General features: G+C 55.3%; 1 protein-coding gene across 12 annotated transcripts in view; it reads right to left on the bottom strand.

The window, feature by feature from the left end:
* Positions 1-879: 879 nt before the first annotated feature.
* The window catches only part of ANKS1A (ankyrin repeat and sterile alpha motif domain containing 1A), a 202741-nt gene continuing 180928 nt past the window's right edge, over positions 880-22692 (bottom strand). For 4 of the 12 annotated variants that reach the window (XM_009451083.5, XM_024357158.3, XM_024357157.3 and 1 more), the window contains 10 exons: positions 13641-13739; positions 12629-12781; positions 12369-12476; positions 11139-11303; positions 9474-9599; positions 9064-9135; positions 8787-8873; positions 8032-8172; positions 6350-6520; positions 5104-5334 (listed from right to left, as the gene is read on the bottom strand). In XM_009451083.5, coding sequence (XP_009449358.1) covers positions 5215-5334; positions 6350-6520; positions 8032-8172; positions 8787-8873; positions 9064-9135; positions 9474-9599; positions 11139-11303; positions 12369-12476; positions 12629-12781; positions 13641-13739 — 1242 coding nt within the window. In that variant the 3' untranslated portion in view covers positions 5104-5214. Of the gene's footprint in view, positions 5335-6349; positions 6521-8031; positions 8173-8786; positions 8874-9063; positions 9136-9473; positions 9600-11138; positions 11304-12368; positions 12477-12628; positions 12782-13640; positions 13740-22692 lie in introns of all 12 variants that reach the window. The other 8 variants (XM_009451084.5, XM_009451089.5, XM_063812383.1 and 5 more) reach the window with 5 other exon arrangements.

Here is a 22692-nt window from a genome sequence, read left to right as displayed (position 1 = left end):
TGCTAGGCAGCTGGGGTTGAAACAGGCCTAGGAACAGGGGCTCTGGCAGCTGGAGCCTCTGGACCAGATGGGGCTCAAGGTCCCTCCCGCTTTATGAATAGAGGCCCTGGGCCCTGCTTTATGAATAGAGGTGACAACACCTGTCCGGAAAGGAGTGGGGCTAATGAGATGGTTGCCTGGAAAGCTAGCAGAGCTGGAACACAGGTGCTCCATCAGTGAAGGGGCCAAGGTGCTCCATCAGTGAAGGGGCCAAGGTGCTCCATCAGTGAAGGGGCCAAGGTGCTCCATCAGTGAAGGGGCCGCTATGACCGCTTGCTTGTGCTTTCCCAAATTCTCCCCTTTAAATACAGCTCAGCACCCTGCCCCTTCCTCTCCCTGCCACCAGCCCTCTGGGAACACTTTGCCCTCTGCATCCCTACCATAGCACGGCTTCGGGCTGGTAGCTAGTTGTTTATGTCTAAAACTTAACCTCTGCAATCCAAGCAAGTTCCTGAAAGGAGAGCACTTTCTTTCACAGCTCTAGATCCCCCAGGCTGCCTGGGAGGCAGATGTTCGGTTCATGTCTGTGGGTGGACAAGCCCAGACCAAGAGGCAGAAGAGATGCCACTGCAGCAGTAACTAGAATGTGGCCCTGGCTTGGTGTTCACAGAACGATGTTCCTAAGGAGGGGAAGGTGAATCCTGGGGCCCTTGCACCTCACAGCACAGCTGTAACTGTTTGTTAGAGAGTGCGAGACAGAAAGCCAAACAGCCAAGCTGTCGTCATCTCAGCCAAACGGTGTAGGATGCGAATCACTGATCCTGAGCCTGCGTCTCGCCTGTGCCCACGCCTCTGCCAGAAAACCATCAAGACGCTTTCCAATTCAAAGACTCAGAAGAATTAAGGCTGCGTTCATGTCGCTTCTCATTTATTAATTCAGTCTGTTCTAAGTTGTGTACAGTTATGAAAATAACAAAACCAAAGCTGGAAGCCCAGAAATATTTACACTCTCTTGGGTAGTGAGGTCAGTCTATGTTGTTGCACAGATTGGTTATGTTTGGTACCTCAAAATGTTTATAATTCAGACAAAATCAGACAGATTAACAATTTTATATACAGTAAAACAAAAGGGAAAGTCATTCAAGTATCAAAATACAGAGACAAAGATTAAATAACATTTTCATTACAGTTCAGTCCATTGCCACACCATGAGCAACAATACTTCTGAGCTGCTTTCTGCTGGCCTGGGCATCTCAAAGACAGACCCCATTCAGACTGGTTTTCTAATGTCTCTGACTGCAGCTCTGCCTGCTCCCTGCTCAAACCCAAGCATCTCGGGAACTCCCATTAGTGTCTGACGCTGGAGGGCCCAGGAGGGACGCAGAGAGCTGCACACGCAGAGCCTGTCGGGAAGGTCTTATGCGCTGAGCAGCTGGTGGGCAGGGGAGAAGAGGTGGACAAGAAGCCTGTGGCTGGGACAGGTACTGAGCCCATCTGAAGTCTCCCACCCGAATGGGCTCCTTCACAGTTCAGAAACGCAGCGACAGGGTCTGCCCCTGGTGTGACCTGCACTTGGAGAAGTGCAAAAGTAGGGGCCTTCCCACTTGAAGCCTGTCCTTAAAGTTACAATAACCTTTCTAGGAAAGGGAGACTACCTATCCCAGAGGAGAAGAAAAGAAAGAAAGGCCCAGTCATTTTCCTTTCTTGAATATTCAGAAATAAACCAATCTCTAAACAGAACCCAGAGCTAGAGCAGACTAGCCAAGGCTTCCAATATGAAAATACCCTGAATAAATAAAGATGATATAGCAGCTTCAAGCAGAAGAAACACCTATGGATGATCTAAGCACAAAAGACAGCTTGAGGAGTGCATCGTAGTGTCTGCGGTTTCTTTCGGACCTACCGCCCCCCCCTGACAGAGGCCCACTTGGATGTGGCCTGGCCCCTTAGGAGGAAGACGGGCACCAGCATGCGCCCAGTGGCAGCGCAGTCTACTCTGGATGCTTTAGGGTTCCTGGTCAACTCTTGGAAGAAAGCCGGGGCCAAGAACTGTACAGCGGTAGCTCATGGGAATCCTCACAGGCCCTGAAAGGGGCAGGAAATGAAGTAAAACTGCAAGGTGTCGAGATCTTCGTTTAGTACCAAGAAGTGGAGGAGGGCCTGCCTCTACCGCAGAGAGAGCTGAGTCCCAGGCCCCAACCTGCTGGGTGCTTAGCAGATAGAAACCCACAAGGCCTGGCCTCTAGCCAGCCAGAGACACAGCCCCACTTCTGACTTCTGGCCAACCACATGGGTTAAGAATGTGCCTAACAGTACTCCCTGCACATACATACCAACAAAGAATTCAAATTCACAGCCTTTGCTGGGAAAGAGGAGTGTTGCTGAAGCCTGGATTATTCATCCTGGGACCTGATTGACCTATGCCAGGAAAGCTCAGAGCCTGCTAAAGTGCCCACAGGAGGAACTGGGCACACAGCTGAGCCAACTTTGCCTCTCAAATCCACAGCAGTTTCCCCTGCATTTCTACTCTAGTCCAGAGGGAAGAATGCAACCCAAGTTACTTTTAAAAGCAAAGCGAGCAGCAGGAAAGCTTAAGAAGCAGAGGCGCACCGGGATGCCAGCCTGCCCCAAAGGCCACGCGGGGGAGCATCGATGCACTGTCACCTTATTTAGCCTTTTCCACACCGGGGGCCAGGGATGGGCCCAGCAGCCGAGAGTGTAACCGTCAAACCGATAATTCAGAGAATCAAAATGAGCCCCAATCACACAGGCTGATTAGACAAATCACAAATTGGCAAGTAGCAACCTTAGCTGACCCTACTCCAAGCATTAATGCCCCAAACAAAGCTGCTTTTCCTGTTCTCTGACATAACGCAGGCAGTACGGCGCCGGCCAGCCCAGGGCAGTGCTCCGATCACTGACAGGTAAGAGGCCAGGGAGAGGCCTGGCACTCTGGTGCTGGCTAAGACTTCCCAGCACTAGAAACTGCACACTTATCTTCATTTGGCCACCGAACCTTCCCATCGGGAACCCCAGAAATGGACCGGAAACCTTTGAGTTGCTCAGGTGCCTCTAAGGCTGTGTTCTTACGAGAAGCCTGTGTCCAGCCCCTGAAAGGGACAGGAAGTTGGGCAGTTCATAAAGAGCAGCAGCTGATATGGTTGGGTTTGAAAAGCAGACGCACCGTACTCAATTCTGCCTGAGCCTGCTCCGTTCCCTTCACCCACAGGCCACCGCCTTCTCTTCCAACCCACTGAGCTGCACCCAAGTTCCGTCCTGAGGACAGAGGCTATGCAGGCTGGCCTCTGAACCAACCTCAGCTCCCCTGTCCTCTGCCCCATGGCCATTTGTCTAAAGATTGGCAGTATGACCTAGAGGTTTGAGCCAAGTGTTAAAAGTTCATTTTATAAAAAGATTTTTTTTCTGTTAAAAACAATGTGTTCTGAACAAGTCACTTCTTGACCCTCTGGAATGCCAGTCCCATCTGCTAGCGGCCTGGAGTGCTTCTCCACAGCCAAGGCAGGGCTCGTTCTGCAGGACGTGGTGGTGGCAGGCCCAGGCCAAGTGGCCAAGAGGAGGTCCTGCAGGCGGAGGTGAGGCCTGGGTCTTCGAAGCTGCAGGTGAGGCGATGGCGGTGGTGGCAGTGGGAGCCTATGCCCCCACGTCTATGTTTCCGCAGCACAGTGTGGTTCCTCAGTGGCTCAGCTTGGCAGAAGCAAACAATGGGGGGAGGAAAGGGTTAACCAATGGGGCCTGCGGACGGTGGAGGAAATGGAAAGGAAACACAGAGCAGGACAGACGATCCCTCACAGCCTCCCCTGGGCACCCTCCATGCCTGCTTTGAGCACCCACAGCCCGCAGCCCCCACTGCCTCTGGCTCAGTGACTCTGCTCAGGAAGGCACAAGGATGGGTGGGTACGCAGGACCCACCCAGTTTATCGACTTGGGTTTTGACTGCCCTGGCCGACTGGCTTTCCTAGTGGACTCTGCTATGTGTGCACAGCTGCCTATGGGCGCCGCTTCCTTCCTGTCTCCTGCCATCCAAACTGATTTGCCCACACTGGAGAATGGGGTGCCTCTTCAAAGACTCAGCTCCACCATCCCAGCTGCTGAGCTGCTGCGATGGGACGGCCTCTCCTTTCGGAGGAGTCAGGAGGCTGAGGGAGGCGGTCAGGGGCGCGCTGGACGGCGCTATCTGTGATCCCCCACCGTGGAGAATGTCAGAAAGCTCCCAGAGGACAATGGAGGCCACTTGGTCCAGGTCCCTGTCCTCCAGCAGCTCTGTTCTGTGAGGGAGGAAGGTGCGCCGTGTGTGCAGGGCACAGGCCGCCTCCTCGTTGGTTCTACGGAAGGCCTTCCTCCTCAGTGAGCTAGACTCCAGAGCCAGGCCCAAGGCTGCCAGGCCTTGAGACTCCATGGCGAAGATAGAGGGGCTGTCCACACACGTGCCACCCCCCTCCTTGGAGGGGAAGGCCCATCAGGACTGAGACACCTGCTGTGTGAGCCAGCCTGTGAGTGTTCAGATACCCAGAGCCCCAAGTGGGGCAGTCAGCACGGACCCAAGGGCCTGGCGCATATCTTGGGCCCTCACAGAAAGCAGTCTGTCCCTGGTCCAGCCACATCACTGAGCTCAAGGTCTCACAAGGGCCTAGCCATGAGAGTGAGGCCAGCACCTCGGAGTAGCGGAGGACAGTGGGGTGGGGCTGCAGGCCGGCTGTGAGCAGAGTGCTGGGGACTCTGGCACTGGGTGGTCACAGTGGTTGGTTGGTTCAGGAGAGGTGAGAACAGTCAGCTAGCTCTTGGCAACGGTGCCCAGCTGTGGCTCAGTACAGCAGACAGGAGGAGGGAGCCACACAGAGCCCAGCCCAACCCTGGGGAGCTATCAGTGCCGTTGGGATCCTGCTGGAGACTGCCCTGCCCGTCGGGGTTCACAGTGCCTGCCCGTGGAGGCTTCCAGGGTGCAACAGAACCCCTGAGCCCTCTTGATGCCCACCTCAAAGGCAACTCACCCCCTCAAGCTGTCCTCAGCCCAAGGGGGAGAATTCACAGTGTTCGGTGGTGGTAGGTGCGAGAGCTGCAAGTGTACAGCGTCTACGCTGCCGCCCGCCCAAGAGGAGCAGGTCCCAGTGCAGGTGGGGCCTTGGCATCAGCAGCTGGAAGGAGAGAGTTGAGGACAGCAGAAAGATCGGATGGCAAAGGCACAGTGAGACTAGTGGAGACAGGAAGTGGGTTGTTTTAGAAGATAGTGGTCTCATACTTGGTGCTGAGGCTCCGCTTAGAGTCTGGTTTGGGGTCCACAACCCAGGAGACACTGGCATGGGATTGGGCATCTTGGTCCATATCAGGTGGTTCCAGCTGCCAAACAAGGAAGCAGTCAAGAGTCAGAGGGAGCTCTGTGCCAGGGCTGGAGGCAGCAGGCCCCTCCCACCCCCAGGCCAGGCTGTGGCCCCTGTGCTGGGAGGGGCAGCCCTTATTCTCCTCGGCCAAAGAGCAGGCCCCTGGGGGCAGGCGGAGGAGGGACACGCTCCTGGAGCATCTTGGGGAGGGCCACCTCCAGGCACAACTTCTCTCCGGGATTTCTTGGGATTGCTCAGTTAAAGGACCCCTGTCCTAGCCGGGCCTCCTGCTCTAAGCCCCAAACCCGCTCACACTGGGCAGGAAGGGGATATGGGGCTTGGAAACGTCAAGCCTCGGGTCTCCCTGGTAGGCCCAGAGAGCTCACCCCAAGGCAAGACCACAGCAGTCACCCCAGACCTCTGGAGAGAGGACACACAACAGAAAAACAGAGAGGGCTGAAGCACACACAGAACAGGCAGAGGGCATCTCAGGAAGAGGGGAAAGAATGTCACACAGGCAGAGGGAGAGGCCGCCAGAGGCTAAGAGCGCTCACGGTCACTTCGGGGAGACTGACACACAAGACAGCAGGAGGCGTAAAGACCTTGACTCCAGGACTAACAGACGGCAGCGGTAGGTAGGAAGGACGGTGGGTGGTGCAGGTGTGACAGTAACAACAGCGACTATCGGGGGGCAGCGGCACCTGGGGTGCAGAGCAAAGCAGACACAGACACAGGGATGGCGCAGTTACTGGGGGCTGCCTGCAGGCCGCTCTCTGCAGCCCCTTGACGGCCTTGCCCTTGGGGAAGCCCAGCGAGGGAGGGAAACAGGAGCATGAGAGGCCCGCCCAGGCCAGAGGAGCTGCTGCCTTTCCAGGGGCGAGACCTGGCAGGGTTGGGGGACAATTAAGAGGGTCATTTCCCTGGAGGGCCAGCTTTCTGGAAGTGCCAGAAGACCCTCCTTGCGCTGGCCACCCTGAGCCCTTGAATCCCTGGGGCCAGGGAGAGGGGGATCTTGGCCAGTGGGGCCCACGTACTGCGGATTTCCTCACGCCGACCCGAGGCTTAGGCACCGGTTTGGAAGATTTTGTTTCAATCATCTCAGCTGCAGAGGCGCCCGTCGCCCTGGACTTCTGGGCCTGCAGGGCCAACTGATAGGCCACTTCAAAGGCCTGCCCCAGCGTCAGGATGATCTCGTAGGTCAGGTTCTGGGAGGAAGCAGATCACCACTTAAGCACCTGGTTCAGGAGCCGCTTCACACTGGATATGCCCTTCCTCGCAGGGACCATGTGTCCCCCTCTAAGTCTACCCGGGAGCGCTCCTACCTCCTTCCACTCTTCCCTCCTTTCCCTCCTTTACTCTTCCTAGGTCTCTGTTGTTCTTCCCGCTCTACACAGGATGTGGCCGGGAGCTGGGCTGCGGGGAGGGCAGGTGCACACTGCTGCAAGCCTACGGCAGGTCTTTTCCAAGGCAGGGTGCCGTGCCTGCGGCAGTACTTGGGTATTTCTTACCATTTAATGTAAGTGGTGCTAGTGCTTTTATTTTTAATGTGTTACCGACAAAGTCTGTGAGTGCTGTGCCCCAACTCCATTTCCCCATAAACCCTGTGGTTTTCCTTGTGTGATTTTACACAGCACAGTGATTGTTAGGAGCGTGTATGTGGCGTTACAGCAGAACTGAGTGTATGTGGGAAAAGTCAGCAACAGGTAAATGCCACTGACTGTGCTGTGTGGACCACCTCATCCATCTCACAGTGGCCCCTGAGGTGGGCCACATTATATCCCCTCCAAACGATGAGGAAGCAGGCAGATGCAATGTTTCCAAGCTCACACAGCCAGCAAGCAGCAAAGCCTGGTTCCTCCTAACCTTCACTGGCCCAGAGCAAACAGAGGACTGGGGTGGATGAGGTCCCAGGAGTGTGGGGATGCCCAGAGCTGCCTGTATTCCAGAAGCCACAGAGATTCTGGAAGCAGCTGCTATCCCTGAGGGCGGCAGAGACCTGGACCCCTCTGACTTCCTCCCAGGGTGAGGAAGCAGCCTGGGGCCACTCTCATGCTTTGTTGCAGGTTAGAGGGAACCCCCGCCTGTGGGCTGTCATTTCTGGTCTGCTCCCTGTGGGCAGCTGTGTGAGAATGAACTCTCCTCGGCCCGGTGGCATCCAGAGCCGAGCCTCAGCAGGAATTTGAGGGAAGAAAATCTGCCAAAGAGGGCACCACTGCCCCTAAGAGGGAAGTAGAGGGCATTTCTGGGAGGCGGCCCAGCCAGAGGTTGGAGACCTAGGGCAGGGAGCCGGGGGAAACAAAGGCCTTGCCTGACCTAAGAAAACACTCGCCAAAAAGCTGGAAAGTCAGGGGCGGTGGCTCACGCCTATTATCCAGTTACGTGGGAGGCTGAGGTGGGTAACTTGCCTGAACCCAGGAGTGCAAGGCAAGCCTGGGCAACATAGTGAGACTCCATCTCTTAAAAAAAAAAAAAAAAAAAAAAAGCTGGAACCTCCTGTCCCTAGTGCCCTGGGCCAGTCCCTGTTCCCTCTGCGCGTCAGTCTCATCACTGTGAAAGGGGACCGGCCTGAGTGCTTCTGGGCTCCATTCATGAACCAAACATTTGCCAGGCACTGGCCAGGGGCCAGGACAGCGCCGCATCTGTGCCCTGCAATGGGGCTGGACGCCTCAGGGCTGCAACCCAAGCCTGCCCCACCCGGCCCCAGGACCCCACCCACCACATCCACGGTGCTGAACACATGGCAATAGTGGTGGCTGGTCTGCAGGTCCTTGGTGATGTAGGCAAAGGTACAGAGGTCCTCCGGGTCCTGGGCCGCACAGGAAATGTTCCGGATCTCGTGCTCTGCAATGACGTTCTGCTGGGGAAAGCCGTGTTCTGGAATACTCAGGCTCAGGCATGCCTCTGGCACCCCCTGCCCCAGCCTGTTACCATTGTCACTGTTCTCTGTCCCAGCCTAGAGCATCAAGCAAACCCCCCTTCATCTTCTCATTTTGTTTATTGGTGGGGGTGGGGGTCCCCGATTTTGATTTGGGGTCTCCACCCCTTACCACAACAACTAAGGCAGTAAAATGTTCACACCCAACCACAAGCTCTCCCCAGCCTCTCCCACCTTCCAGGGTGGGGGCAAAGTGGGAAGAGTGTCAGGAAGGTGGGATCCCACACGGTGGCACACAGAGAAAGTCCTTTGCTCACAGAGGGAATCACACCTGTGAGCAGGTGTGCGGCCAGCGGAGCCCAGGTGGCGAGGCTAACAGCAGTGATCACTAGGGCGGGGACGGGGCTGACAGCAGGCACCCAGGCCAGCAGATGAGAGACACGCCTCTTAGCAAAGTGGGAAGTAATAAGAGGACTGGGGACCCTCTAGGGAGACAAGGGATGAGAGAGGGCAGCCGGGTTGCTTGCCCTGGAGCCCTGTGGGTCTGACGGGGATGTGGGTCCCACTCCCACCAAGAGTCCCTGTAAGCAGCACACCTTGTTGGAGGCATCGATGAACTTGACACCTTTGTATGTGATGGACAGGATGATGGTGGGGATCTTCTTCATGTGCTCCGTAGATTTCTACAGGAAACAAGGGGTGGCCCTGTCAGTGCCCCTTCTCAGGGCTAAGCCTCCTGGGCTTCCACAGGTCCCAGCTTCCCTCCCATCCTTACATAGTGCAGCAGGGCCCAGGCAACTGCAGCTACTGTCCCCATTGCTGCCTTCTGCTGGCCAGTCCCACAGCGCCCTCCAGCCCGCACAGGCACCCTACCCGCATCTTGGCACAGGCGTCTTGCGTGGATTCTGTCCCTCGCAGATCTTTGATCAGCATGGAGCCCAGATACTGTGGGGGCGAGCAGTGGCCAGGCTTAGGAAATCCTGCGTTTCCATGCAGGGGTGACCCAACCAATTTGGGACTGTCCCACAATCAAGTAGTTACCCCTCTCAATAACAACACCCCCTCTCCTGCCCCAGCTGGAGAGACCCTCCATTCACCTCCCCAGCTAAAGGATCCAGAGGCCTCCACCCCTTCGCCTTAGCTGTCAAGAGTGGCTGAGAGTGGAGAACAGCTCAAAAGCCCCGGGCCTGGCTTTGTGGAGTCCCTGCTGGGACTTGGCCGCAGGTGCCTGGCCGAGAAGGAGCAGGGAGGCCGGCCCTGCTGGGAGGGTGGGAGCAACTCACATTGGCTTCATAACCACAGGACTCGAAGATGAGTTTCTCTGGCTGGTGTTGCCAACTCTGCACTGGGGCGTAGGGGGCTGCCAGGCTCGGGGGCCGCAGGGTCAGCTTGGCCTCGCGGTGCTCCTCCTGCGAAACACACGCAATTGGACACCTGCTCCTTGCTCCAGAGGAGCACACGGGCTTGCTGCCTGGCTCCAGCACACCCAAGGGTGAAGATGCCAGTGACCTTAGCAAGTTCAAGGGTCAAGTGGAGATGGCAGGGGGCAGACCAGCAATTCAAACACACTGCGGGAGAGGGGAGGTGCTAGCCACAGCAGAGGCACAGCAGGGACCCAAACCGCCTGAGAGCAGGGTTTGGGAAGGACAGTCTCTGTGGTGTCCGAGATGAGTCTCAAAGGAGATGGGAAATGACCAGAGAGGAGATGGCAGAGTCTGTGTGGGGGGCACAGGCTGCCAGGCTGTTCTGCACAAAGACCAAAGGAGAGAACAGCGGCCACGAGACCCTGGGACGCCTTGGGACCCAGCCCAGGGCCTGGGAGGGATCTTCACAGCGGGGAAGCCAGTGAAGCACCCGCCCGTGCCTAGGAATGCATTTCAAATGGATCCTTCTGGCAGCAGCTAGTGGGTGGGGGAGGCCACTGTGGTCCAGGTGAGAGATCATGGGTCCCTGCCCAGGACACTGGTGGAAGGAATGGAGAGGAAGGAAAAGATTCAGGAAACACGGAGGCCCTCCCTTCCCAGCAGTGCGCAGAGCCTCTCAACAGCAACCGGAATTGCTGGACAATGTGTTTAAAAATCCTTTAAAACTCATGGCTGTGCTTGTAGAAAGGGAAAGGAAGTCCCCAGAGCCAGAAGTGAGAAGTGAGAGTCAGAGAAACAAGCAGGGGTGAAGCTGAAGTTCACCCGGAGGGGCCTGAGGGACACCTGCCAATCCTGTGTCTGACAGGCCAAGAAGAGGACAAAGGACAAAGGACAAAGCCAAGGTCCGTACAAGGAGGGAGGCAGGACAGGCAGGTCCTGAGTAAATCCAGGACCCCTGGAAATGATGCCCTGAGAGGGTGAGCCAGGAGTGTGAGACGGGCCCACCTCCGCCAGGGCTGGAGCGGGCACCGGGAGCGGAGGAGGCGTCTCCAGCGGTGCCCCCCACGGGGCTGCAGGCAGAGAACAGGAAGAACAGAATCTGGTCTGGCTGTGGTTTTGCTGAGCAGGAGGAAGAGAATGCTGCCGAGGTGAAGCTGCAGGAAAAGCAGTTCTGGGGAACAACGTGGGTAAGCAGAGAAGGAAGGGGCCAAGAAGGAGCTCAGAGGCCAGGAGAGCACAGAGGGCTCTGGGGCCAGCAGGGGAGGCAGCGCAGGACGCAAGAGGCCACAGAGAAAGAGCGGACAGGGGATCTGAACCCCTGAGGGAGGGAAGTACAGGACACAGGAGTGGCCCCAGCAGCCGACAGCTAAAGTGAGTTGTGCGGCCCGAGCTCAGCACCATGGGTGCTGGGTGGGCCTTACGCAAGGCGGCTGGGTGTGGGCGAGCAGAGCAGGCTGGTGCCTCCTGACTCTGGTGCCAGCCCAACTGTGCTCAGGTATGGGGCAGCAGGTGGTTCTGGGAGGCCCTGTCCCACCCAGAGGAATGAGGTAGAGCCTGGCTGCACCTCCACTACCCCTGCCCCACCTGGATCCTGAAGCGCTCCGCTCGGGAGGGTGCCGCGGGGTCATGGAGACTGTCATGGCGCCTCCTGCCTGTGTCCCCTGGAGGCAGCAGCAGATCTGCCGACCGCCCAGTGCAGGAATCATTCTGACTCAGCGGGGATGACGTCTGGGAGAGCAAATCTTGGCACTGTGGAGGGAGAAATCCAGGTGGAACTTGCAACCCTCGGCCCAGTGCCCGACTACAGGTATCAGCCAGCCCCACTGGTTAGGATGGCACAGGCAGCGGCACCGGGAGAAGCAGCAGGGAGCGAAGGGGCCAACACCACAGGGGTGTCAGACAAGTGGCACCACGCAGCCACCGTCCACTAGTGTCCCCCGAGAGGGCGGGGAAGCCACTTTTGCACTTATAAAAGATTAAATCTTCTGTCCTGATCCATTGCAGGCCTCTGCACATGACCAAACAAAGCACCCCCTTGAGAAAAAATGGAGCCCTGTCAGTCAGGGCCCTAAAGCCACCGTCCCCGACAGAATACAAACCTGGCTTCTCAGTGTCTATATCTGAATGTCAGTTGTGTGTTTGGTTCCCAGAGCAAGGCTGGGCCTCCACTTTCTCATCTGTAAAAGGAGGATGAACAGGACCCACTTCACGAAGCCCCTGAGGGTTCAATGGGGTGAGACCTGCGGGGCAGGCCCAGTGCACCAGAGGACTCGGGGAGCGGCTGCTCTAGTTACCGCCATTCCTGCATGTTCTGGCCTGGGGCTGGGGGAGAGCTCTTCCTCAGCTGCAGGCTCTGAGTCTAACCCGTTTCTGTTGTCAGGAATTACCGGCAGGAGCAACAGATCATGGGTGAGGTTTTTAAAATGCAAGCTGTCTTAGCCAACCCAGCCTGGGAATTCGAACTCAGATTTGGGGGGTGCCCACGTGGCTGTGAGTCCTGGCCTTTTGGATTTGTCTCAGGTGTTACCTGACTCGGCCCCTCCCTGTCCCCAGGCACAGAGCTGAGTTCAACACCCAGGCACGGCCTGGTGTTTTCCTACTATCCCCCAAGTTTTATGTGTTTGATCGGCCATCCCCAAGTAGAAACAGGTGGCGGGGAACTTCTCTAAACCTCCTCTCCTGTACTCCTCTCTTCTTGTTGGAGCTGCTTTCTCCTACACTACAGTGGTCTCTGAAGAATCCTAAAGAATTCTATGTAATTCCTGCAAATACAGGGAACAAACATACATTCCTTTCTGTCCCTCCCCGACTCACCCTCAGCTGGGAGAATCTGGGGGGCTTCTGGGGCGGCTCCTCGTACGGTCTGTCTGCGAGGGAGGCGATGATGCGCTTGCGATGGCCGAGCAGCTGGACCTTCAGGACCTGGGTGATGAGGAGGAGGGAGGTGACAGGTCAGGTGGCCAACTCACTCACAGTCCGCTCCAGCCCCCAGCACCTTCCGCTGGGCCAGGCTGCCCCTAAGGGAAGCTCAGACTTCTGGAGAGTCCAGGCCGGGCCATGCAGGGGCTACTCACATTGACGAGCTCTAGCTCCCAGAGGTTCTTCACGGTGTCAATGGAGCTGTAGCCACTTGACAAGAAGGAATGGACGTAGTCCTGCAGCCCCAGGGAGTCCAGCCAGGAGGGCACGCTAGGGGGGCTGTTCCCGTCATAACCCAGAGCCTTCACCTACAGGGCAAGGGGGGAGGTGAAACTGACATCTCAGCACTCCCAGGAGAGGGACCCGAGGACCATGGACCCAGCCAGCTCACACAGACTGTGGCCAGGGGGCCCTCTGTGTTTGGGGTCCTCAGCACCTTCCAGCCCCTCACTTCGCACAGCCTTTCCTATCACTTGCTGGTCTCGGCTTCCCCATGGGGAAGGCAGGAGCCGCTGGAGCACCAACAGGGCTGGAAGATGGCCCTAGCAGACAAGCCTAGGTAGGGAGGGGGGGTCTGCAGAATGCCTCCGCCCTGAGCTCCGCTGAGGTCACGGGCCTGGAGGGATAAGAGAATAGTGTGTGCCCTCAGAGCGGGCGCTTCCCAAGCTCTGGACAGGTAGAAGGGACGGGGCCACTGGATTCAGCACAAGTGCAGGGGAGAGGCTCAGGCCCACCAGCTCCTGGCTCCCCAGGGAAGACGGTACTTCCCTCAAGCCCACTTGGGGAGGGGCCTGGTGCCAGGGCTCAGTGCAGGCTGGCCTGGGCTCCAGTGAGCCAGAGAGACCATGAAGGGGGCTCTGGGTGAAAGGCCAAGCCAGCGGGTACCAGGCTCCTGGGCCAGGCAGACCCCCAGAACCTCCTCATGACCCCAGAGGAGCCTGCTCCCTGCCCTAGGGCTCTGCTGGCTCTCCAAGGGCCTTAGGGCATAGTGAGGAAGCAAACAGGGTTGTGTGTGGCCCTTCCGGAGCTCCTAGGGTGAGGGGTAGAGGTCCCGCTATGATGTGCGTGTGCTGGAGCCCTGCTCCTCCCCTGTTCTTGGTGCAGGTGGTGCTAGGGAGGTGGCCCTGGCTCCGCACGGGCTGAGGCTACAGGGCCGGCGATGGTCACCTTGGGTAGGGAGCGTGCCGCCTGGAGCAGCTTCCGCCGGTGCTGTGGGTCGCTGATGCCGATGTCCCGCAGGTCCTGCTCTTCCATCACATTAGACCCCTGAGAGCAGAAAGGTGGATGTCAGGGCCCCTCCTGGATGGACGGCTGGTGGCCCTGAGGGGGTCAGGTGGGCCTTTCGGGGCCCTGCACCAAATTCTCCTTCACTGCAGGCACCAAGAGGGCATGGGGACAAGTCTGCCCAGACTGCCCATGTCCATCCGGGCGGCTCCCAGGGGAGCTGGGCAGAGCTGGGGCTCCAGAATATGCACAGGGTGCTGAGGCCGGCCAGGGCACACAAGGGTGGGGGTGCCGCCTGCCCAGGCCCAGCCACAAGTCCCGGCCCCCTAAGTGTGTGTGCATTTTTCTGGGGAGCAGGTTCCATGCATCCAAGATAAAGAACTAGTGGACTCATCCTAAGGTTCCTCTTAGACAGGATTTTATAATTCTAAGGTTGTAACAACCACCTCAGGCGGGTGGCTGGTGACAGACTTGGGTACCCGAGGACCCAGCCTCACCCCAAGGAGAGAAGCCTCCAAGGGGGAGACTGTCAGAAAAGGGCATCCTTGTCCCAGGGAGAAGGGTGGGTCAGAGCTGAGCCCAGTCCGTGCTGTTTTCTGAGACCTCCACTGGCCTCAACGGAGCAGCTGAGGGTGGAGAGGCACACGGAGCGCCCACCTGCAGCGCTAAGCACGATGCAAGGATGTGGGGACGGAGGCTGGTGCTCCTGCTCCTTTCTTACTATATGACAGGGCCGAGAGCTTTCACCTGGCGCATCCCACTTCATGCTCACAACCTGCATGTTAGGGTCTCTGTTAATCCCGTTAATCTAACAGATGAGGAAACTGAGGCACACAGAGGTCAGAAATTTCTTGACATCACACATCTAGTGGTGGAGCTAAGAGGGGACCCTGGGCAGCCTGACTCTCTCCTTCACGCTCCTGGCCCCTGCGAGGACGTCTCTAATTACAGAAGTCACAAGATAGTGTGAGCAGATTTAATTTTAAAATACACAGTGTGGCCTATGATGCAAAATTCACAGGTCCTGCCCATCCCTCAGCCATGGAGGCCCTCGCAGTTGCAGCTGCTGCCACTTCCTGGACGTCCCCAGAGCCCAGCTGGGCACAGACAGGCCTGTGCCTGCACACTGCATTTTCACACAAATGCCATTCTCGCACACGCTCGGTGCCTTGTTCTTATCACGGAATATACACAGGAGATTGTTCCGCAGCAGCGCATGTGGGCCCACCTCCTTTGGACAAGCTGCAGCAGCATCTAGGTTAGGAATATGCTATAATTTATTCAGCCAGTTCCCTGTTGAAGGACATTTGCTTCAACTTCAGCTACTGCACACAGTGCTGCATGAACACCCTCCCCGTGAGTGTCATGTCCAGGCCTGTTATGAGGAAGGGTTTCTGCTTACTTGAAGGGTGCGTGCCTTAACACTGACAGCTCTTTCTGCTCTTCTTAGTGACGCCAGTGCTAGGTCCCCCACACCATCAGCAACACAGCAGGGAAAGAGTCTCCCTGCAGTTTCAATTTGCACATTTCTTATCGGAGTAGGATCATCTCATCCAGAGGTGAGGATGAGCATCTTTCCACGTTTTATCTATCTAGCATTTCCAAAGCACTCCCTCCCTACTCCACGCTGGACCTGCCCAAGCCATTTAGTAATAGGGACTATTGTGGCCAGGCACGGTGGCTCACCCCTGTAATCCCAGCACTTTGGGAGGCCGAGGCAGGTGGATCACCTGAGGTCAGGAGTTTGAGATCAGCCTGGCCAGCATTGTGAAACCTGTCTCTACTAAAAATACAAAAAATTAGCCGGGCGTGGCGGCAGGCGCCTGTAATCCCAGCTACTCGGGAGGCTGAGGCAGGAGAATCATTTGAACCTGGGAGGCAGAGGTTACAGTGAGCCGAGATCACGCCACTGCACTCTAGCCTGGGCGACAGGGTAAGATTCCACCTCAAAAACAAAACAAAACCAAACAAAACAAAATTGGGACTGTTGTTATTCCCACCCTACAACTGAGGAAGCTGAGGCCCATAAAGCCCTGGTGACTTGCCAAGGTCACATGGTAAGTGCATTTGGAGCCAGATTCAGCCCCAATGCTGCTGTCCACATGGCCCCGGTGCCGCACACTTGGGGACACCCAGAGCTCCTTGAGTTAACTGGCTTATAGCCTCAGAGTTTTTCTTTTTTTGAGACAGAGTCTCGCTCTGTCGCTCAGGCTGGAGTGCAGTGGCATGATCTCAGCTCACTGCAAGCTCTGCCTCCTGGGTTGACGCCATTCTCCTGCCTCAGCCTCCCAAGTAGCTGGGATGCCACCACGCCCGGCTAATTTTTTGTATTTTTAGTAAAGACTGGGTTTCACCGTGTTAGCCAGGATGGTCTCGATCTCCTGACCTCGTGATCCGCCCAACTCGGCCTCCCAAAGTGCTGGGATTACAGGCGTGAGCCACTGCGCCCGGACAGCCTCAGAGTTTTTCTATGAAGTTGTCGGTCTTTTCTGCGTAGCTATGTAGGAGTTCTTTACATAATAAGAAAATTGGCCAGGTGCAATGGCTCACGCTTGTAATCCCAACACTTTTGGAGGCCAAGGTGAGGTGGGAGGATCACTTGAGCCCAGGAGTTTGAGGCCAGCTTGGGCAACGCAGTGAGACTCTGTTTTTACAAAAATAAAAAAATTAGCCAGGAATGGTGGTGCGCAGCTGTGGTCTCAGCTACTTGGGAAGCTGGGTGGAAGGGACACTTGAGCCTGGGAGATTAAGGCTACAGAGAGCCATGATTGCACCACTGCACTCCAGCCTGTTTCCAAACAAAAACAACAATATATGTGTGTGCACAAGTGTGTGTGTATGTGTGTGTACGTACAACAAAAAATAAAGCAAATTAACCTTTTGGCCAGGTGTGGTGGCTCGGCCTGTAATCCCAGCACTTTGGGAGATCGAAGTGGGCAGATCATGAGGTCAGGAGTTCGAGACCAGCCTAACACGGTGAAACCCCGTCTCTACTAAATATACAAAAATTATCCAGGTGTGGTGGCGGACGCCTGTAATCCCAGCTACTCGGGAGGCTGAGGCAGGAGAATCGCTTGAACCCAGGAGGCGGAGGTTACAGTGAGCTGAGATCGCGCCACTGCACTCCAGCCTGGGTGACAGAACGAGACTCCATCTCAAAAAAAAAAAAAAAAAAAGAAAATTAACCTTTTATCTATGAAATGAGTTAGATATTTGTTTTCCAGTTTGCTATTTATCTTTTGGCTTTTATGCTGGCTTTGCTCATGTAGAAATCTATTTTTTGTAACTAAGTGTACCCAACTTTTCTTGTAGAGCTTCTCAGTTATGTCAGGCTTAAAAAGATCTTGCCTTTCCAAGATTGTGTTTTATATTCTTCTATATTTTTTCCTGTAATTTGTTTCCTTTTTTATAGCTAAATCTTTAATCCATCTGGAAATTATTTTGCTGTAAGGTGTAAGAGTCAAGATCCAACCTTATTTTTGCCCTGGCAGCAAGCTGTCCATTTCTTGATGAGCTATCTTTTCCCCCCAATCTGGAATGGCCTCTATGGTGTCTGAAATTCCTGTGTATTTCTGGGCCTCTTTCTGGACTTTTACTCTGTTGTGGTGGGCATTACTTTACACTTGGAAAAGCTAAGTGACTTGGGCCAGCTCATGCAGACCATGACTTGCTTGGCCCCCGCCCCGTGTGGTGACTGCTGGCCACGGGAGTCTCCCCAGAGCCTGTGCATGGTGACATAAACGTTGTCCCACAGAGGACACTGCCAGACTTAAGCTTCAGAGATCCCAGGTGAGAGAGCCCCAAAGCCAGGCTGGAAGCCCACTACTCTGCTCCACCTGCAGAACACACCCCTTGCTGGGCACAAGCGAGGCCTGGGCACCACTCCAGGTCTGAGGCCAGCCAAGTCACCCCCAAATCTGAGAGTCACCACAGAGCTCCTACAGTGGCTCGGGGACCAAATCTAACGTCTGCTGTTGCAGAAAGGCAGAGAGAGGCAGCCGCCTTCCCAGACTTTTTTTTTAAAAGTGGAGTGCAGTGGTGTGATGATGGCTCACTGCAACCTTGACCTCCTGGGCTCAAGTGATCCTCCTGCCTCAGCCTCCTAAGTAGCTGGTACCATAGGCATGTACCACCATGCCTGGCTATTTTTTTTTTTTTTTGTAGAGATGGGGTCTCACTATGTTGCCCAAGCTGGTCTTGAACCCCTAAGCTCAAGTAATCTTCCTGCTTCGACCTCCCAAAAGTGCTGGGATTACAGGTGTGCACCACTGCGCCTGGCCCCGGCCCAGACTTTCTACCTGATTATGAGGATACCAAAGCGAACGGCTGAGCTGAGCCTGCCTCAAACCTCCAAGAGGACGTGGACGTCCAAGAGTGACTGCGGCACCGCAGTGATGTTCTAAACTCCCACTCAACCCCAGCATTGACTCAGAAACCTTCGCCAGCTTTCAGGGCACCTGAAGGCTGACAGCGAGGAAAGCCAGATCCGCCGGAGACAGGCCCTTTGCTAACCAGACCTTGGCCAGCAGAAGGGCGGGCTGTGTGCAGCTTTGAGGAACAAGAGATGAATGGAAACACACAAAAATAAAGGAAATGACAGAAAAGAAAGGCAAACCATTGCCAGAGCACATTCCGGGCGCAGCGCGGGGTCCTCCCGGTTCCTGAAGTAGCCATATCTCCGCACCGGGGGATGAGCTTGTGTGGTGACTACTCAGTGCCACATATCCTCAAAGGGCAAGAAACGTTTCTGGAAGTTACCACACCCTCTTTACTCAGGGAGAAGGGACCACTGGCTTTTAGAAACCTCTTCACGAGGAGGGTCATGGGGGAAAAGAGATTTTCTACTTTATCTGCTACCATGCTAACATTTACTGAGTACTTACTACATGGCAGGACAGTTCTATAATTAGGAAGTGAATAAAGGACAACAGTTCAGTGTCCTAGGGATTTTAGTTAACAGGGATTGTCTCAGCTTTGATAAAAGCTTCACAACTCCAAGTGACATCTGAAACACACAACTAGTCTTCCGGCCTGGCCTGGTTTGGGTCCAGTCCCTGAGGAAGAGGGGACAGGAGGGCTCCCAGCAACCAAGGCGGGACAGAGCACTGATCTTCACCTGGGATCTGGGCCTCCCCCTGTCCTGACTCGCTCAGACTTCACATCGCTGGCAGGTGTCCGACTGCTCCCCGCTTTGCAGAGGAAAAAGTGCTCCCATGGAAGAGGCAGAGCCAGGATGGCCCCTGGCGGCCTGGCTCCTCAGCCTGTGATCATGGCCATGGCCTGCTTTGGAGAACTCAAGGGAAGGGGACAGCAAGAAGTGCTCCCCTGGGTCACTGAGCTCTGGGCATAACAAGAGTTCCCTGGGCACCCTCTGCCGGGCTTTGTGGGAGGTGACGTGTGACGTGTGGCCTGTCCTGGGCTCACAGTGAAGATGCGGGCCAGTGATACTGAGTCCTGACCACAGTCCAGCACTGTGCTAGGGGCTTCACACCCATGACCTGCAAAAATCCTCCCAATAAACCTTTCAGATAGGAGCTGCTCACATTACACAGAAAGAAACTAAGGCTTGGAGAGCAGACTGGACTTATCCAAGGCCATGGTACTAGAGCATGGCAAAGGGACTGCTCAGGCCCCATCTGACCAACCCCAGTCGTCTTCCTCGGCTCTTCCTGCTGGGGCAGGCAGGGTGTACTGAAGACAAAAGCAAAGTGTGGGGGTGCGGGCAGACGCCTGCCAGACAGCAGGAGCAGGACACCCATCCTGGGCTGGGGCACAGCCCCTGCTGAGCTGAGAGCCAATGCTGCCTCCCTCCATAGAATCCCATCTCTCAGCATCGTGCATAAATGCTCCTCCCAGGACCCCCTCCCTCCTGGCCACCTCTTCTCCACCTCTCGGGGAAGGGACACTGTTCCTTTAACTGTACGGAATCCAATTCTTAGAGGTGAGTGGGTTCGGAAATGCCAGGGCCTCCAATAAGGGAGAAACAGGGTCAGGATGTGGGCCCAGGCCTCTGGATACACAGCACGGGCACTGTGCCAAGGGCCAGCCTGACTCTGGAAGAAGCCAGCCTGGCCTATTGGAGTTCAGTAAGGGGCTGGGTTTGTAGAGTCGCCCATGATCGTGGCTGGGTGCCCTTCCTTGGTAAGGTACACATGAAGCATCTACCATGGTGGCTGTAATCAGTGTCACTTTCCATCAACCTAAGCCATTTGAATGCTTTCTCCTTCCTGCGAGTATCTGTCACTGGGCTCCACCTGAAGATGCAGAAGGTAGCTGAAAGCATGGAGGCCCAGGCGAACGGAAGGAGCATGGCAAGGGTCGGCCCGGGTCGGCCCCGGGCGTCCTGGGAGAGCAGGAGGCAGGAGAAGCGGCAGGGGCTACTGCAGGACCCACACTGCTTTCTTCCTGGCTTTCTCCAGTCCACTGGGGCTCTAACATCTTCAGAGCCTTCCTGCCCATGTGATTTTAGAAGGAAAATATCCTTTTGCATCTCAAAAGGCATCTCACATGTTAATATTTTGCTTAACTGCAGGTGAGGTCTTCATTCAACAAAGTGGCAAAGGCCCAGGAAGGGGACTGTTTGGGAGTGGTGACACACTGGTGTAGACCCTTTCAGCCAAAGGGGAAATAGGAGCTGTCCTAAGTTACCACTGAGGGTTGCAGGGCAGCCCCAGATGGGGAGGGGCCGGCCTGGGCCTTGGACTCCCTCTCCCTCCACACTGGTTGCTGGCTGGGCTGCTTCCTGCAGCCCTGTCTACAGGATGGGGCAAATGGCAGGACCGCAGGAAGGCTCCACGAGGCCGGGGTAGGTAGGAGTTTGCTTTGACTTTAACGGATCTTCTGGAAACAGGACCCTGACACATCCAAACCGCAGAGAAGTTCTGACTGGGAGCGTGTGGCCAGCTCAGGGGGTGTGGCTCTGCCAGACAGCATCTGGTACCTCAGCGGTATGAACCAAAAATAAAACCATCAGCCCCCCAGGAAACTGAATGGACCCCTCCTCTAGGCCAAGGGGATCCCACAGAAACCTGAAAAACTGGTTCAGGCCATGATGGGTAGGGGCATTGGACCTGCCTCATTACACCCTCCTCCCTGTGGAATTCAGGCACAACAGTCCCACATTATCATTAAAGCAGAGATCCTAAGACTGACCGAGCGGACTCTGTAGCAACAAGACACTGAGTGCCAACCTGACTCCAGTATGGCATCGCATGACAGACAGCAGCCCCGAAACAAAGTATTTTACCCCCAAATATATTTCTTTAGCATATTTTGAAATGGCCCTGCAAAGCTGCCTCTTGTGGGGGAAATTTACATTCTGTAGAGGATTCCCTTCCCTTTGATTTCATACATTTTAGGGAGACACAAGACATCAAGCGATATATGTGAGGTATGCACTGGTTCAGTCTGGAAAGGAGGGACAACTCAAAGCTGAAGTTTGGGGGTGGTGGCCTTACAGGTCACAAGTGGATTCAAAGATTTTCTGATTGGCAACTAGTTGAAAGAGTTTATCTAAAGGCCTGGAGTCAATAGAAAGGGGTGTCTGGCAAATCAACCTAAGTAAGGTTGATGACAACAAGAAACTAGGGGAATGGGCAGGCCTCTGTAAAATAGACAGAGAGGGGAAACCCTGGAAAGTGGTTGGTTGCAGTTGTGTAGTAGTTAAGGACTATGGCAAGGAGTCTCAGGCCAAGGATGTCATCGAAGAGTCCTTCAAATGCAAGAAATGAAGAAATCTTTGGCGCGCGCACGCGCGCGCACACACACACACACACACACACAGAAAAAAGAAAGGGGTGTCTGGGTTAAGATAAAGGCTTGTGGGCTGTGCACGGTGGCTCACGCCTGTAATCCCAGCACTTTGGGAGGCCGAGGCAGGCAGATCACGAGGTCAGGAGATTGAGACCATCCAGGCTAACACGGTGAAAAACCATCTCTAGTAAAAATACAAAAAATTAGCGTGGTGGCGGACACCTGTAGTCCCAGCTACTCGGGCGGCTGAGGCAGAAGAATGGCATGAACCTGGGAGGCAGAGCTTGCAGTGAGCCGAGGTTGTACCACTGTACTCCAGCCTGGGCAACAGAGTGAGACTCTGTCTCAAAAAAAAAAAAAAAAAAAAAAAAAGATAAAGGCTTGTGGGGACCAAGGTTCCTATTATGTAGATTAGGTCTCCTAGGTGATTCACCCTTAGAGGCAATAGATGGCAAATGTTTTCTATTCAGACCTTTGAGAGGTGCTAGACTCTCAGCTAGTCTCTTCAGGATCGGAAAAAGACCTGGAAAGGGAAGGGGTGAGATGGGCAAGGAGACTTTCTAGGAAGATGGGGGTTAAGTTGGGAAAGAGTTGGTGGAAGACCCAGCAGAGAGGCACCAGACTGCAAGAGCTGAAAATGACGACACTGCCACCAATACCAGTCATAGTCTAAACACAGGTGACAACTATTGATGCCCCTGTAGGGCCAGGTGCAATGGTTCAATGCCTATAATCCCAACACTTTGGGAGGCCGAGGTGGGAGGACTGCCTCCTGGGCCCAGGAGTTTGAGACCAGCCTGAGCAACATTGTGAGACACCCAGTCTCTTTTTTTTTTTTTTTGACAGAGTCTTGCTCTGTCACCCAGGCTGGAGTGCAATGGCACAATCTTGGCTCACCGCAAGTTCCACCTCCCAGGTTCAAGCGATTCTCCTGCCTCAGCCTCCCAAGTAGCTGGGATTACAGGCATGCGCCACCAAACCCGGCTAATTTTCTATTTTTAGCAGAGACGGGGTTTCGCCATTGTTGGTCAGGCTGGTCTTGAACTCCTGACCTCAGGTGATCCACCCGCCTCGGCCTCCCAAAGTGCTGGGATTACAGGCATAAGCCACCACACCCGGACTGACACCCAGTCTCTTAAAAAAAAAAAAAAAAAAATTAGCCAGGTAGGGTGGTGTGTACCTGTAGTTCCAGCTATTTGGGAGACTTAGATGGGAGGATCACTTGAGCCTGGGGGGTCAGGGC

Source organism: Pan troglodytes, chromosome 5, assembly GCF_028858775.2.
Source record: "Pan troglodytes isolate AG18354 chromosome 5, NHGRI_mPanTro3-v2.0_pri, whole genome shotgun sequence".
Lineage (NCBI taxonomy): Eukaryota > Metazoa > Chordata > Mammalia > Primates > Hominidae > Pan > Pan troglodytes.
The sequence above is the reverse complement of the archived record's forward strand: the minus strand, read 5'-3'. Positions and strand labels throughout refer to the sequence as shown.